At 38.6% G+C, this 14,069-nt stretch overlaps 1 protein-coding gene across 1 annotated transcript in view; it reads left to right on the top strand.

Annotated features, from left to right (window-relative positions):
* TET1 (tet methylcytosine dioxygenase 1) overlaps window positions 1-14,069 on the top strand; it is a gene marked incomplete at its 5' end in the record, with an annotated part of 53,410 nt that overhangs the window by 25,558 nt on the left and 13,783 nt on the right. Inside the window, 2 exons of the mRNA XM_080347798.1 lie at window positions 11,170-11,378; window positions 12,273-12,423. Of these exons, the coding sequence (XP_080203924.1) occupies window positions 11,170-11,378; window positions 12,273-12,423 (360 nt within the window). The remainder of the gene's footprint in view (window positions 1-11,169; window positions 11,379-12,272; window positions 12,424-14,069) is intronic.

Raw genomic sequence — 14,069 nt, 5'->3', positions numbered from 1 at the left:
CTACCCAGTACCATTTTTTAAAACGCTTCTCAGTTGTATGAATACCAGAAGAAAAGAGTGTGGTGGGTGAGGAATTTCAATCTCATGCCATGGATTTAATTACTTTTTATAAGGAATCAAACTCAATATTTCGAAATGTAAATGTTATGGTGACAGGTTTCACGAAAGTCTTGTCTCACGTTGCTTCATAGGAGCCAGGAAATGAGGCAACACACAAGCTCCAGGGGAGAGCTTGGAATGAATTGATTGTCCTTAATCTTTGCTGAAACCACTGCAGGAGGTGATAAGTAAACTGAGAATCTTGTAAACTGAGTTTTGGAAAACAATGGAAGAACTTAGTTGTTAATAAAAAATATTGCTGTACTTAGGAATTTCAGATTTGATTGAAAGAACAGACTAATGTTTGTAACTACATGACAAAAATAAGGTTATTACATATTGTACATAAATGGTATTGCCTGCTAAACATTTACTGCTTATGTTTGGAACACTCAAAATGTGCTTTTTAGACTCAATACATAAACTGCTTTTCAGAAAGGAATCCCATATGTGTATGTTGCTTCAGCTAATATTTAATAACAAATCAGCATCCAAGAAATAAAGATGGTAAAACTGATCACAGAATCACAGAATCGACTGGGTTGAAAAAGACCTCAGAGATCATCAAGTCCAACCCTTGGTCCAACTTCAGTCCATTTACTAGATCATGGCACTAAGTGCCATGTCCAAACCTCCAGGGACGGTGAGTCCACCACCTCCCTGGGCAGGCCATTCCAATGCCTGATCACTCTCTCCGTAAAGAATTTCTTTCTAATATCCAGCCTAAATTTCCCCTGGCAGAGTTTAAGCCCGTGCCCCCTTGTCCTACTGCTAACTGCCTGGGAGAAGAGACCAATCCCCACGTGGCTATAACTTCCCTTCGGGTAGTTCTAGAGAGTGATGAGTTCACCTCTAAGCCTCCTCTTCTCCAGATGAAACAACCCCAGCTCCCTCAGGCTCTCCCCATAGGTCTTGTGTTCAAGTCCCTTCAGTCTTGTTGCTCTTCTCTGGACCCGCTCCAGCACTTCAATGTCTTTCCTGAACTGAGGGGCCCAGAACTGAACACAGTACTCCAGGTGTGGCCTCACCAATGCAGAGTACAGGGGAAGGATCACTTCCCTTGTCCCGCTGACCATGCTATTTTTGATACAGGACAGGATACCATTGGCCTTCTTGGCCACCTGGGCACACTGTTGGCTCATGTTGAGCTTCCTGCCAGTTAGTAGCCCCAGGTCCCTTTCTGCCTGAATGAATGTCTATGAATGATGTCATAAACAACGAACCCAAAAAGAATGGAATGACTTTTATGTGTTTCAACTAAATAAACCATTCAGTTTTAAGAGGACAGGAGTTAAAGATCTTATCTTAGAAACAGTTGTGAGCAGTTGAAAGGAAGAAGGCATTTAAGACTAACTCTTAACCTTGTTTTTTCTTTTTGCCAGTATCCACACACTGTCTTTTATGTAAAACAGAAATGGTAGAGTTTATTGTATATCTGTGTGGCTGTAGGTGTCGAACATGTGTATGCAATGTAACAGAGAGCACTGGGATGCACAAAGAAAAGGCTGTTTTAAGGTATGGAGACCTAATCTCCAGTTAGTTAGATTCTTCACATCTCTATATGTAAAGTCTTTGCGAGAGGAAGCTTTAATGTTCATTTAACTTGAGTTCCAATCTTGTTTTATGCAGCAGTGACTTTTTTGTGTGCCAGTTTAGAACTAAAGAGGATTAGTGCTTTTCCAAGTCTGCCAGTTGTTACAGTGTGACTGTTCAATAGAAAAGAGGGAAGGAAATAACTGAAATCTCCTGTAGAACTGTTTCATCCTGTATAAAATCCACATTTGGGGTTGGTATTCTTAATGTGTTGCACTAACTTTTCATTGACGATGCTAATTTTAATCCTTATAACAGAACATGTTTGGCTATGACCAAAGAAACATAATTGTGAAATTTGTTTGAAAGCATATGGAAAAAGCTCGCTGTGTTCTCTGACAATTGCAGTCACAAGGCTCCGTCAGCTGCACGGAGACTTATCACTTACTCGTTTACAGTGTACTGTGGAACAGACTTGTTTCTGCTGTGCAGATGGACATGCTGTTGCGCTCAGGGCTCCTGAGAGACTTGCTGGTGAGAGCACCACAATGGAGCTCTGAAATTACGATTGAATGTGTTTGTTGATCATATTGAACCATTTTTCCCAATTAATTTTGCCTGATTTCACTAGATAATTTTGTCTTAGTGATTCTTTAGAAGCATTTCTAAGTTAAAGGAAGCTTTCTAAAGTACCTGTGTCTATACATACTTGTGTTGTGTCATAGTACTTGTGTACTTAGGAATTTCAGATTTGATTGAAAGAACTCCTGTTTTAAGAGGACAGGAGTTAAAGATCTTATCTTAGAAACAGTTGTGAGCAGTTGAAAGGAAGAAGGCATTTAAGACTAACTCTTAACCTTGTTTTTTCTTTTTGCCAGTATCCACACACTGTCTTTTATGTAAAACAGAAATGGTAGAGTTTATTGTATATCTGTGTGGCTGTAGGTGTCGAACATGTGTATGCAATGTAACAGAGAGCACTGGGATGCACAAAGAAAAGGCTGTTTTAAGGTATGGAGACCTGATCTCCAGTTAGTTAGATTCTTCACATCTCTATATGTAAAGTCTTTGCGAGAGGAAGCTTTAATGTTCATTTAACTTGTGTTGCACTAACTTTTCATTGACGATGCTAATTTTAATCCTTATAACAGAACATGTTTGGCTACGACCAAAGAAACATAATTGTGAAATTTGTTTGAAAGCATATGGAAAAAGCTCGCTGTGCTCTCTGACAATTGCAGTCACAAGGCTCCGTCAGCTGCACAGAGACTATCACGGCATTTCATAACACTGATTCCCTCCTAAATTGCTTTTGCTTAAGCGGCCTCGAGCATGGGCCTAGTGTGTTAAACATTTACTGAGACAGACTCTTTTCCTCAAAAGGAGCTGATGTTTTTGTCCTTAGATGTCAGGTTACCATAAATTTGCATAATTTCTCTTTCAGTCTTCTTTTGAGAAGAAATAAACATCTGTCTCATGTGTGTATTTTGATGTGTTATATTTTAGGGTGATACTTTGTCCCTCTGGATGTGGACAAGAATTAGTTGAACCTAAATACTATAAGTAAATACTATCTGGGGTTTGAAACCTTATGATAATTGTATGTGTAAGGATTAGACTGACACCCACATGAGCTAAACTGTGTGCAGTGAAGATGAGCAGCTTGCTATTTTTCTTGCTACATGCGGCAGTGAGGAGATTGCTTGACCTCTGGATTTTTTTGCATCAGAATTTGTATCTTGTAATTTTTTATGTCAAAATAGAATTAATAGAGTTTTGCCAGAGATTTCAAATGTATGGATATCAGTGTAAGAGAAAACATAACTTACTGTTCTGTGACATATGCCGGGGTAAGTGTACTCTTCTTTGGTTTTTTGTTTGCGGTTGGTTTTTTTTGTTGTTTTTTTTTTTTGGTTTGTTTTTGTTAGTTTGGCTGGTTTTTTTGGTCCAAGTTCATCATACTTCTTCATAGTAAGTTAAAGAAAAAAACCTTTTGAATTACTGAAATTACCAATCTGTCCTTCTTAGTAGCTCAAAAGTTTCATATTACTGTGCGTACCCTATAACCAGCCAGTGGTAAGTGGCTTGACTCCTCTTGGTCCCATTGTTTTATCAGTGCTTTAGCTGATAATGGATTTGCCCTGTTTTGGGTTTTTTGTTGTTGTTTGTTTTGATTTTGTTTTTACCCTGCCTACAGTATGTCTGGTAAATTACAATTACCTCAATTTATGTGAAATGGTCTATGAATGTTTTAGTCGTTCACAAGTAACTCACTGTAGGCATCATCCTGCTGCACTGAAGTCAAAGGTATGACGTGTCACTGACCTCAGAGGATGCCAGTTTTGGGTCTTAACATTTTCTGGATTAAACCCATTTCCTTTGTGTTCCTTCTCCTGGTTTCAGTGGATGTTGGCTTGGATCAACTAAGTTGCCTTTGCTATCTGTTGTCTTCAGTTGCAATGTAATTTTTAAGGCTCCAGCTCCAAATACAGACGAGATAAGAAGCGATAAAGCCAACCAGGTCTGGGCGGAGGTCCTTCTGGCCGAGGTCCTGTCTCCAGTGCTGAGCAATAGCAGAAGGTGTAAGAGCCAGGGCTGTTGCCTCCCTTAGTTTCCAGTAATTCACAGCTCTGTGGCTTCCTGAGCTTGGAGGTGGCATATTTGTGTTCAGTTAGTTGCCTTTCATGAATCTGGCCATCTCTATTTCTTCTTTTCCTTCTTGTTCGCTTATGCTAGGAGTTGAAATGCTGGCATAACGTTTTCAGCCTTGTGCTTTATTCCCAGTAATTCCTAGCAGTTATTTTTTGCTTTTTCCCCATTGTAGAGCAGTGATTTGGCATTTTCATAGCACTTTCTATCACTGTGCCAGATTCTCGTTCCTGCATGGTAATGGCCAGCTCCGAGGCCATCTCTAAAAATAGAGTTGTTTTCAGCATGTGCATTAAAGATGCACATCTACAGTGAATTTTATCTGCCATTTGACTGCCTGCTCAGCAGTGTGAACTCCTCCTTTTGTTTGCAGATTGTACTTGTCTTCACTACTCTGAATTGCTTAGTATCATCAACAAATGTTTTATTTACCCTTAGTGTCATCAACAAATGTTTTATTTACCCTTAACAAACATGCTGAAGAGCACAAGCTTCAACACAGTTGTACAGAGCTCCCATCAAAGAGACACCAGCTTTTGTTTCGTGTCTTTTCATGTGTTGTCTTTTCATTTGTCCCAAGAGAGCCTTCACTAAGGGACCTTAGTGGATGGCTTTTGGAGATCTAGAAAGACTTGCAGTGTGACTGAGCTGTGACTTCACTGCGGAAGAGTTTATGTGATTTCTCCCTGTGCATCCCATTTTCCTGTGTGATCACTCAGATACCAGGCTAATGTGATCACTGAATCAACATATTTTTTCTAAGGTCTCTTTACAAAGTGTTATCCTCTTGGTAACCTTCAAGCCCTCTGGTATTAACGTATTGTAAATCAAGACAATCATGCCCTTCAGATTCTGTTAGCCTGCTGGTGGCCTTAATTTGTTTGAAAAGACAGTATTATGGGGCTTTTATGCCCTTTGCAAGTAGTTTATTTTGCTTCTGTACTATCTATCCTTTTGGGGTTTTATATTTAAAACTTGACATATCTTTATTATGTTTCCTGTAGTGTTGGTTGTGTGCTAGTAGCATATATAAATAATTAAAAATATGGATGGATTAAAAATGCATAAAAAACCCAGTTGCAAACACTTAAAAAATATAGTTAAATTTGAAATTACAGTCCTGTAGAGACCTGGATCTAATATTAGCCACTGAAACTAATCAGTTCTTTAAAAGTAATGCTTAGATAACACACTCTCATAACCAAGATTCCGTAGGTCACTGAACTGATACAAATGTGTAGCTAAATGCCAGAGACTACAATTTGTTGAGTGTTGAATGAGCCTTAATAACAACAGATTCTTCAGCAGATGCAGAGATGATTTTTTTCGGTTTGCTAGTTCAGCTTGAGTTGAGAAAGTGATTGAAAATGAGAATTGAAAAAGCAAGGAAACTGAGCTGTTACTGCAGCTTCTGGACACTCTACGTATAAGTTATTGTTGATGTTAGAAGAGATGTGTAATTTATTAAAATAAACTGACAAATGGGCAAGGTGCTTTGTGGATGATGGTTATGAATCATCTGGGATGTCAGGACCCCTTGAGCAGGAGTCGGGCACCCGCGAGCGGACTCTTCGGTGCTGATTTGCTGTAACCGCTGGACAGGAACTCTGGTGCGGCACCGAGAGCTCTCATGCTGTTTGGAACATGATAGAATGGGCAATTTTTGAACTGTATTTGGAAAGGACTTTGAAGTAAATTCTCCCAGACTGACTTGTCCCACAGCTACATGTTTAAGTAGAATGTGCAGCTCCATTCTGCTTTAAATAGCTTACTGTACTTCAGGCTTTGATTTAATTTATTAAACAGTCTTTATGATTAAATTATGTTCTCTGTAGGAGAAGTCTGGGAGGAAATGAATTTTGGCATGTGGAGAGGTGGTTGTTGGGGTTTTTGTCTACCTTTTTGGACAACATTATATTAGAGTATCACTGTCTTGCCATGATGTTGTAATATGTTAAATTAGTGTGTTTGACAGGTACTATAGCTGTGCAGGCACTATTTTCACTGTTAGCTAGGAGTCATACCTGCTAAGTACAGCGTTAAAGAAGTGTATTTTGGACAAAAAATTTGTTTGTAACATTATCTAAAGTAAAGCCATTCTTTTTAAAGTGCTGCATTGCTTTGAGATTCAAAATTATTAGAAACTTTCACATGGTTTCTGAAGTGAATAAAAGTGGTTTAATATTGTTTAATATGAAGAACTACACAAATAATTTTCATAGAGTAAACATGAAACAAAAAGCTATGTCAAGATAAACAAAGTTGAGTATTATAAAAGAGCAAACATATAAGTTGCTATTATCACTACTTTAATTAACAAAAATGGGATTTCTGGACAAACAGTAGATTCTTATTGTCACCCATGTCATACAAAGTGCAGTTTACCATTGCCTGTGATACAAAAGAAGGGGGAGTTTGAGAGAGTAAGAAGGGTAAGAGGGTGCTGGGACTTGAGACCTTAATTTTGTCCTCACTTCAGCAGAATTGGTTGTATGATTATAGAAGAATCACTTAACCTGTATATACTGCAGTCATCTCATTTGTAAACAGTATAATACTGCTTCTGGTAGCAACTTGAAAAAGGTGTTTGCAGATGATTGCAGATGTCACACTTCAGTGATATTCCTGTAAAATATCTGAGTAACTTCATAGTATTGTGATAACTGTTCCGTGCTAACTCTTTTGCTGTCGTCTGGTAATACTTGAGAAGAGAGAATTCAGGGAAGTGGAACTTATTTCCATTTTAATACCTCTTAGACATGCTGAGAATAGAAGGGTATAACATTGTCCAGTAAGAAGAGTTTAATGTGGTTTAATGTGTGTAGGGGTGAATTAGGAAAAAGCAGGGCAGACTCATTTGTGTAGCAAACAAGAACATTCTCCTGCTTCCTGTTAGACAGCATCACCTGCTACAACAGCAGCAGGTGTTAACAGCACCGAGCTCTCACTTTGTACTGCTATAGATTTTTATTTAATTGTAGCTTAGCAGAGAATCTTGTCCTGTGTAGAGAGAATTCCATACGTGGATTTCACATGGTGGCCAAATCTGCAGGTTAGAAGATTTGGAGCTAAACTTTTCTAAATGAATTGGCTATTTCAGGAAACTATAGTGAACAATGAAATCATGTTCTTACTTGAAAATCAGCTACTAATATCCTGCAACGAAGATATAGCTGTGTTACTGAAGAAATTCAGAATGAGCTGGAGGGAGTATTGCAGTGGAACTACATGGGGATGAAATAAACCTAAAAAGGACCTTTTTGTTGGTGTTTTTTTTTTTTTATTTTTATTTTTTTAATCCAGTAATTTATAGCAGTGTATTTAACTCACAATTACAATTTTGTACTATTTGCTAGTGGTGTCTGGTTTATATCACGTTAGAGTTAACACAACTGTTCTAGTGATCCTAAATGGGAAAGTAATTTCTTATCCATGTGGTAATTCAACATCTGGTATGTGGAGCTTCTGCTGTCTGGCTCTTAGCTGCTTACATAAGTCATGTATGTGCTAATTTAGATAGACTGGCTTATGTTTAAGGACATTGTAATTTTTATTCACAGTGTACTTATTCCTTGTTCTAGAGCTCCTTCCAAGGGTTGAAACAGTTGCTTCAACAATCTAAAAGAAATAATTCAAGTAAGTAGAACTCAAGCATTTGGACAGCTGAAGCAGGTTTTATTGACAGCATAACTTTACTGATGATCAGTAAATTCAGAAATTATTTGAAACAAGTGGGAGACACTGAGGTGACAAACGGCTGATGATGCAGAGTTGTTCAGGATAATGAAGAGGAGGGATAGATACTGTGAAGAGCAGGAAGGCCTTGTGATCAAGAACAAATGGCTGCCAAAATGATAGATAAAAGTCACTTGATAAATATGAAGTTACACAAAAAGTGGAGTGTTGTTCTTCCATATTCATGGTGGTGATGCTAGGTTGAGTGATACTTCTTGGGATAATAGTCCATGGGACATCAGCTTCAGTGTTCAGTAGTGATGAAAACAGCAAAGGACACTGGTGAGCAATAAAAACTTACTGAGGAGCAATAAGAAACCCCATCAAATGTAATTATGCAGCTGTGAGAGAACATGAGCTCAGCGCAAAGAAAAGGTAATGTTTTTTCTTTCACCTAGTCTGTAATTAAGCTTTGCCCAGGAATGTAGAGGGTGGTACAATGCTGCATAGATTGAGGAGTGGACAAACACACAGAAGGCAAATCCTCCCAGAGCTGGGGCAGAGCATGTCTTCTGGCTACTACCAGGCGCTGGAGGGTGCGTGGTGGCTGTTGAGAAGCGTCTCTGCATCTGAGTGCCTTTGTGCAATCCATAGGCGCCTGCTGTCAGTCACCATCAGGATGAGCACAAGGCTGGACAGCCCACTCCTCTGACCTCATCCTGTTCTTGTGTTAATGCTTTAATTCTGAGCAGAAACAGGTTCTCTGTGGTCTGTTGCCATAGTAGCTCTTGTTGATTGCATTTCTGTGCTGGCTGTGGCTCACCTTGACTACTTGCTTATGTTCTCAGATTCTGCCATTTGAGAATATCTGGGCTAGCTTATAAAATAAATTACTTGAATTGCTGTCTTCCTTTAGATGTGCTCATAAGGAGGACCCGTGGATAGCCATAGTAATGCAGAACAGATGTGAGACAGAAAGTGGTAGTGGTGGGTGCCCAACTACAGCACAGGAGGGATATACAAAACTTTGTTTTGAAAACGATCAGATTAAATGAACATCCTGCCCAAATCAGCAACCTACGAGGATCGTATTTGGGGTTTTGTGTGTCCAAATATGTATGTGCATCAGAAAGCTATTTGAAAGGAGGTGTGTCCCATTTCAGTTTTTCCTTTTGTGCCAGATGGGGTTCTCTTAGCGAAGAGGTGAGGGGTGGACAGCATATCACTTCATGCCCAGTTACTGTGAGTGCAGAGCAAGGCTGGAGGGTAGTGGTCAAACATCATCATGAGGGAGTTTGTCAGGCTGTCGCTTCCCAGAAGTGCTGTGTTGCAGTTGGAACAGATTATTTGTTGTTAATGTGGGAATCTTTTGATGGATTCTCAGTACTGATGGCAGCCAGTGCTTGCTAAAATGAGTTCAGGGATAATCTGGCCCTACACACCTACAAAAAGATGACCATATGACATTTAAGAGTTACATAATACTGTAGAAACTTATTCCAAGTCTGTTTTGTTGATTGTGTTATTTTTCTATGTGAGTCACTGAGAAGTCATGGTTATTTTGCATGGAAAAGTAATTGCAGGGGAAAAGTTTTTATATTCCCAATTTAAAAGCCTGGCTTTAAATTTCCACCACTTAACAAATGTTTAATTTGTCCTTCTTTTTAAATGCATTAGGGACCAAAATAACTTTTGACATAATATTTGCCAGCTGTTTTGTGGATTGTTCACATTCTGAGGAAGCATTCAGGCACTTGCTCTATTTGTTACATATTTAACTTAATATTTGTCATCTAAGTGTTTCATAGTTAATTTGCAGTGTACTTATTGTTTATGTTTGCAGACTTCCAGTAGCAAACAAATACACATTTTAAATTATTGCACTAAGAATTGATTAATAATTTGCATTATTACCATATTCTCGGTGGCTGTGGCAGTATAGTACTTCCATTTGCCTTACTGAGGAGGACACTGTGTCAAATGCACACTGAAAAGAAAATAATAAAGTGAACTCAACTGTAGGCTGTGATTTTATATATGCTACTCTTACTGTTGACATGGTTAAGACGGTGTTGCTTTTGTATGAATTTAGTGTGATGTTTCCATAAAGGAAATAGGGGGACAATTGATTAAAATACTTTATGGTTTGGGAATATTTTACGGGTGAAGAGATCTTGGAACCATCCCCAGTAATTTCAAGCTTCAGAAACTCAAATAGAAATAAGTAAACTAGAGACAGCTAAAGAATAATTCAATAAAAGATTGGTCAACTAAAGCCTTACTAGATCTGTTACATAGAAAACCAGTAAGAAATCTGTAAGCACATCAGGGAAAATCTTCATAAGTGGTACACAGCTTGTAGTCATATTTCTGGATGGTACTAATTACTTAGATAACCACAAGTTTAGTACCTAGCTTTAATGTATTTTTTTGGTTGTCTTACAATGCAACTCCATTTCAGATTGTGAAAAAAAAAAATATGGGAGTAGAACTGTCTAGTTTATTTTCTTTTTTTTTTCTTTAATTCAGTGGTATATTGCACTGTTCCACACTGTGTTTGTGTTTTATGGATAAGGTTGACAAAGATTGCTTTGTATATCATACAGTTTAATAAAAAACTTCAGCGCTCTGTGAAGGACTTTAATGTAGGTTGTCTAGGGATGTGTTCTGAAGAATATCATTGCTTCCTTCACTAAGGAACATGGTTTATTTTCATCACTTTCTTCTAATTGTACTTAGTGAGGTGGGGACCATTGTATGACACGAAACTCTTGGTAACCATCGTAACCCAGGTATATATGTGCTTTTGCAATGTGCTTTTATGTACCTACGTTCTGGTTTTTGGCAGTATGTTTTCAGTATGACTTTTAAGGTAACTGTTAGGTTTGCAGTCAATCTGTTATCTCACAATTATTTCCTCCTAGTGGTTATTTTCCTGTTCATCCATATCTTCTTTATTGTTTGTGTAGAACACCTAGAATATTACTCCTCCTGTAAAAATGTACTGCTGTTTCTTCTACAGGTAACAAGGCAACACAAAATTGTGTTCAACGCCACAGATGAGCGTGTGATGCTGTTCCTGTCTTGCTTGCTGATGTACACTCTCTGGGCAGCAGCATTGTGTATTTCTCCAGGCCTTTTGTATCCCGGAGAAAAGTAACACGTTACGTGTTTCCTGCGCTTTTTTAAGAATAAACAGCATTATTCTTCCAGGTGATACGAAGAAGTAGCGATGAGGAGAAGTTGCTGTGCTTGGTACGTCAGCGTGCAGGACACCACTGTCAAACTGCTGTCATTGTGATTCTCATCCTGGCCTGGGAAGGGATCCCTCATCTTCTGGCTGACACGCTGTACAAAGAACTGACGCAGACTCTCCGAAAATATGGCTGTCCCACCAGCCGTAGGTGTGCATTAAATGAAGAGTAAGTTACTTCAATAGTACGTGATCGTTGTGTTGCTTTTTGAATGTTCTGCAAGAAATAACTTGAGAATTCAATAGTTTGGATAACATAGTAAATGGAAGAAAGCTCATTTAAAACTACAAACCACTAGGTGTCATTTCAGTATAAAATGTAGCTCCTGGCTCTTCCTAGAGAGCAGTGCTGTGGTAGCAATTAACTTCTCTCCTGGCTTTGCGCACACTCCTCAAAGACAGTCAGTGTGCCCTTTGCACATGTGGCTGTGCAGAATTGCTTCTGGGGAGATGATAATGTGACTTTTCTAAATGAATGAGAGATTGCATGCTCAAAATTAGGATCATCCTCTCTATGCCTCTGAGAGGAATTGGATCAGCTAGATGATAGATTGCAACTGAGGCTCTGCAGCAGTGCTGCCTTTGTGCTGATTTTTGCATAGCCCACATTTAACAGGCCACAATTGCTGTACAGTGACCTGAATCTATTGCTTGTGCTCTTTACTGAGTAAGTTGTTCCACTTGGAAAGTCAGATCAATTTGCAGCTAATGGTACTGCCGCATGTAACAAAATAATTATTAGATTTAGGGATAACCGTCAATAGCAGTGGTATTTTCTTGAACAGAAATTTTATCCAAGTCAGAAGCAAAGTTGCCGAGGTATATTTATGTAGCTCTGAGAATCATGTATTTCCCAGAGGTGGGACTTTGGAGAGTTCAGACTGCCTTTATGAGGGAAAAAAATCCTCTACACATGAATATGGTCAAACTGTATATTTTATAAATTCCTCTGTTATGCTATGTATTATAAAAGAAATAGCAAATAGCATTGACCTAAAAAAAAAAAAAAAAAAAAAAAGCTGCATTGTTGGCTGGCTTGACGTGTCTTTATTTCCGTTCATAGTCGTACCTGTGCATGTCAAGGACTTGATCCAGAAACTTGTGGAGCATCATTCTCATTTGGCTGTTCGTGGAGTATGTATTTCAATGGCTGTAAATTTGCCAGAAGCAAAAACCCCAGGAAATTTAGGCTTCTCACGGATGACCCTAAGCAAGTAAGATATTTTTTTTCCTCTAAATTCTTTTTCCGATGATTTTTTCAGAACTAGAAATGGAATCTATGGATATTCACCTCTTCTCTCTCATCATTGTATGCATCGCTTATCACACAGGCACCCAACTAAATGTTTTGTAAGTGTAGTGGTTACAATTTTTCCACTGTATGAAAACTCAGTGTTGTTTACCATGTATTTACATACCCTAAAATTATCCTTAAATGCTTTTCTGTATGCATATTTAGCTTCACTGTGTAACTCTGTGTGAAATGCTGATTTTTTGTAATTATGTAAAATACAGCTAAAGGTTTTTCTAAGCACCAAGCGTGTACCTCAGAGATTCAGTCCTTTTGCCTTGTCATAGGAATTCTGTATTAGGTTGTTGCAAAAGTAATTGCAGTTTTGGACTGTGAATTTTAAATCATTATAACTCAAACACAACTTTATTAACCAAAATAGGAAGCGCTACAATCAACACGGTTTTGCCATTGAGAGTGCTTGAAGGAATTAGTACATTAAAATTGGATGCAGTGAAACGATACTGTAATTGCTGCTTGTAGAGTGTTAGTGGTGATGTGAAGCTGAGATAGCACAGGAAATACAGTGAATGGATTATGTGAAGTAATAAACCTCTAAAAACAAAACACACAAAACCCAATTTTTTTTTAATGCTGGAAATGTTTTCATGAAGAAGGAATGAAGGTGTTGTAAACTGGTAACTGCTGCCTGATGAACATATAATCCTCAGGGTAACTCAAAAGTGCCTATGAGAAACACTTGTTTCTTGGAAGAGGGATGTGTCACTTGATTCACTGGAGCTAAATATTCCTCCCAAGTCCCAATTTTTTTCCTGAAATAGTTGATGAAGCATCTTTTATGCTTATATGCATGAATGCAAACCCCTTGATGTCCTCACATTGTGTATGTTCATAAACTTCGTTAGGGCTTGAAGTGGGGACTGCTGCCTCAGCAGAGCGGGGCACACAGCCCGTCTCGCTGAGTGTACAGCTACGGCAGAACAGCTGAAAACAGCTCTGCTTGCCTCAAATGTCTCAAGAAGGAATTTGGTTAATAAATTTTCAGTTTATATAAAATGTATTTATTGGGCATTCCTTCATTTTAGGAATCCTCTTCTCCTTTGTCCTTTTCCATTCTCCATGATCCTGTGTTTTTATGTTCTCCCTGTGCGTAATGCTGTACACAGAGCATTCTGTACATGTTTTCTCTGTAGGTTTCTAATGTTTTTAATAGCATTGGCTCAGGAACCAACAAAGGTGACACTTTTCCTGCGTACTGTCTAATGAAATATCAGGCTGTGCCAGAGCTCTTGCAAGACAGCTCAGATAGATCTGGTTTTGATCAGAATGTGGTCAGTTATTTTAAAAGCTCTTTGGGTTCAGCAGCTGAGAGAGGCTGAGGGTTGGAGCAGGTGGGTGCTCCATAACTGGCTGTGCCTGCGGGGGAAGCACCAGCACCCTCAGGATACTGCTGTGCAAAAACCTCAGACTCCAGGTGACAGGCAGGTTGTCAGGGTGTCTCAAAGAACTGAAATTACTGGTAAATAATTTTTCTCTTTGGTTTTGTCATTTATTTTTCTAGCAGATCCTTCTTTTAGCTAAATATTCGATATTGATGATTTTGCAGAT

This window comes from Nesoenas mayeri, assembly GCF_963082525.1.
Source record: "Nesoenas mayeri genome assembly, chromosome: 7".
NCBI lineage: Eukaryota > Metazoa > Chordata > Aves > Columbiformes > Columbidae > Nesoenas > Nesoenas mayeri.
This window is presented reverse-complemented; position numbering and strand designations above follow the sequence as displayed.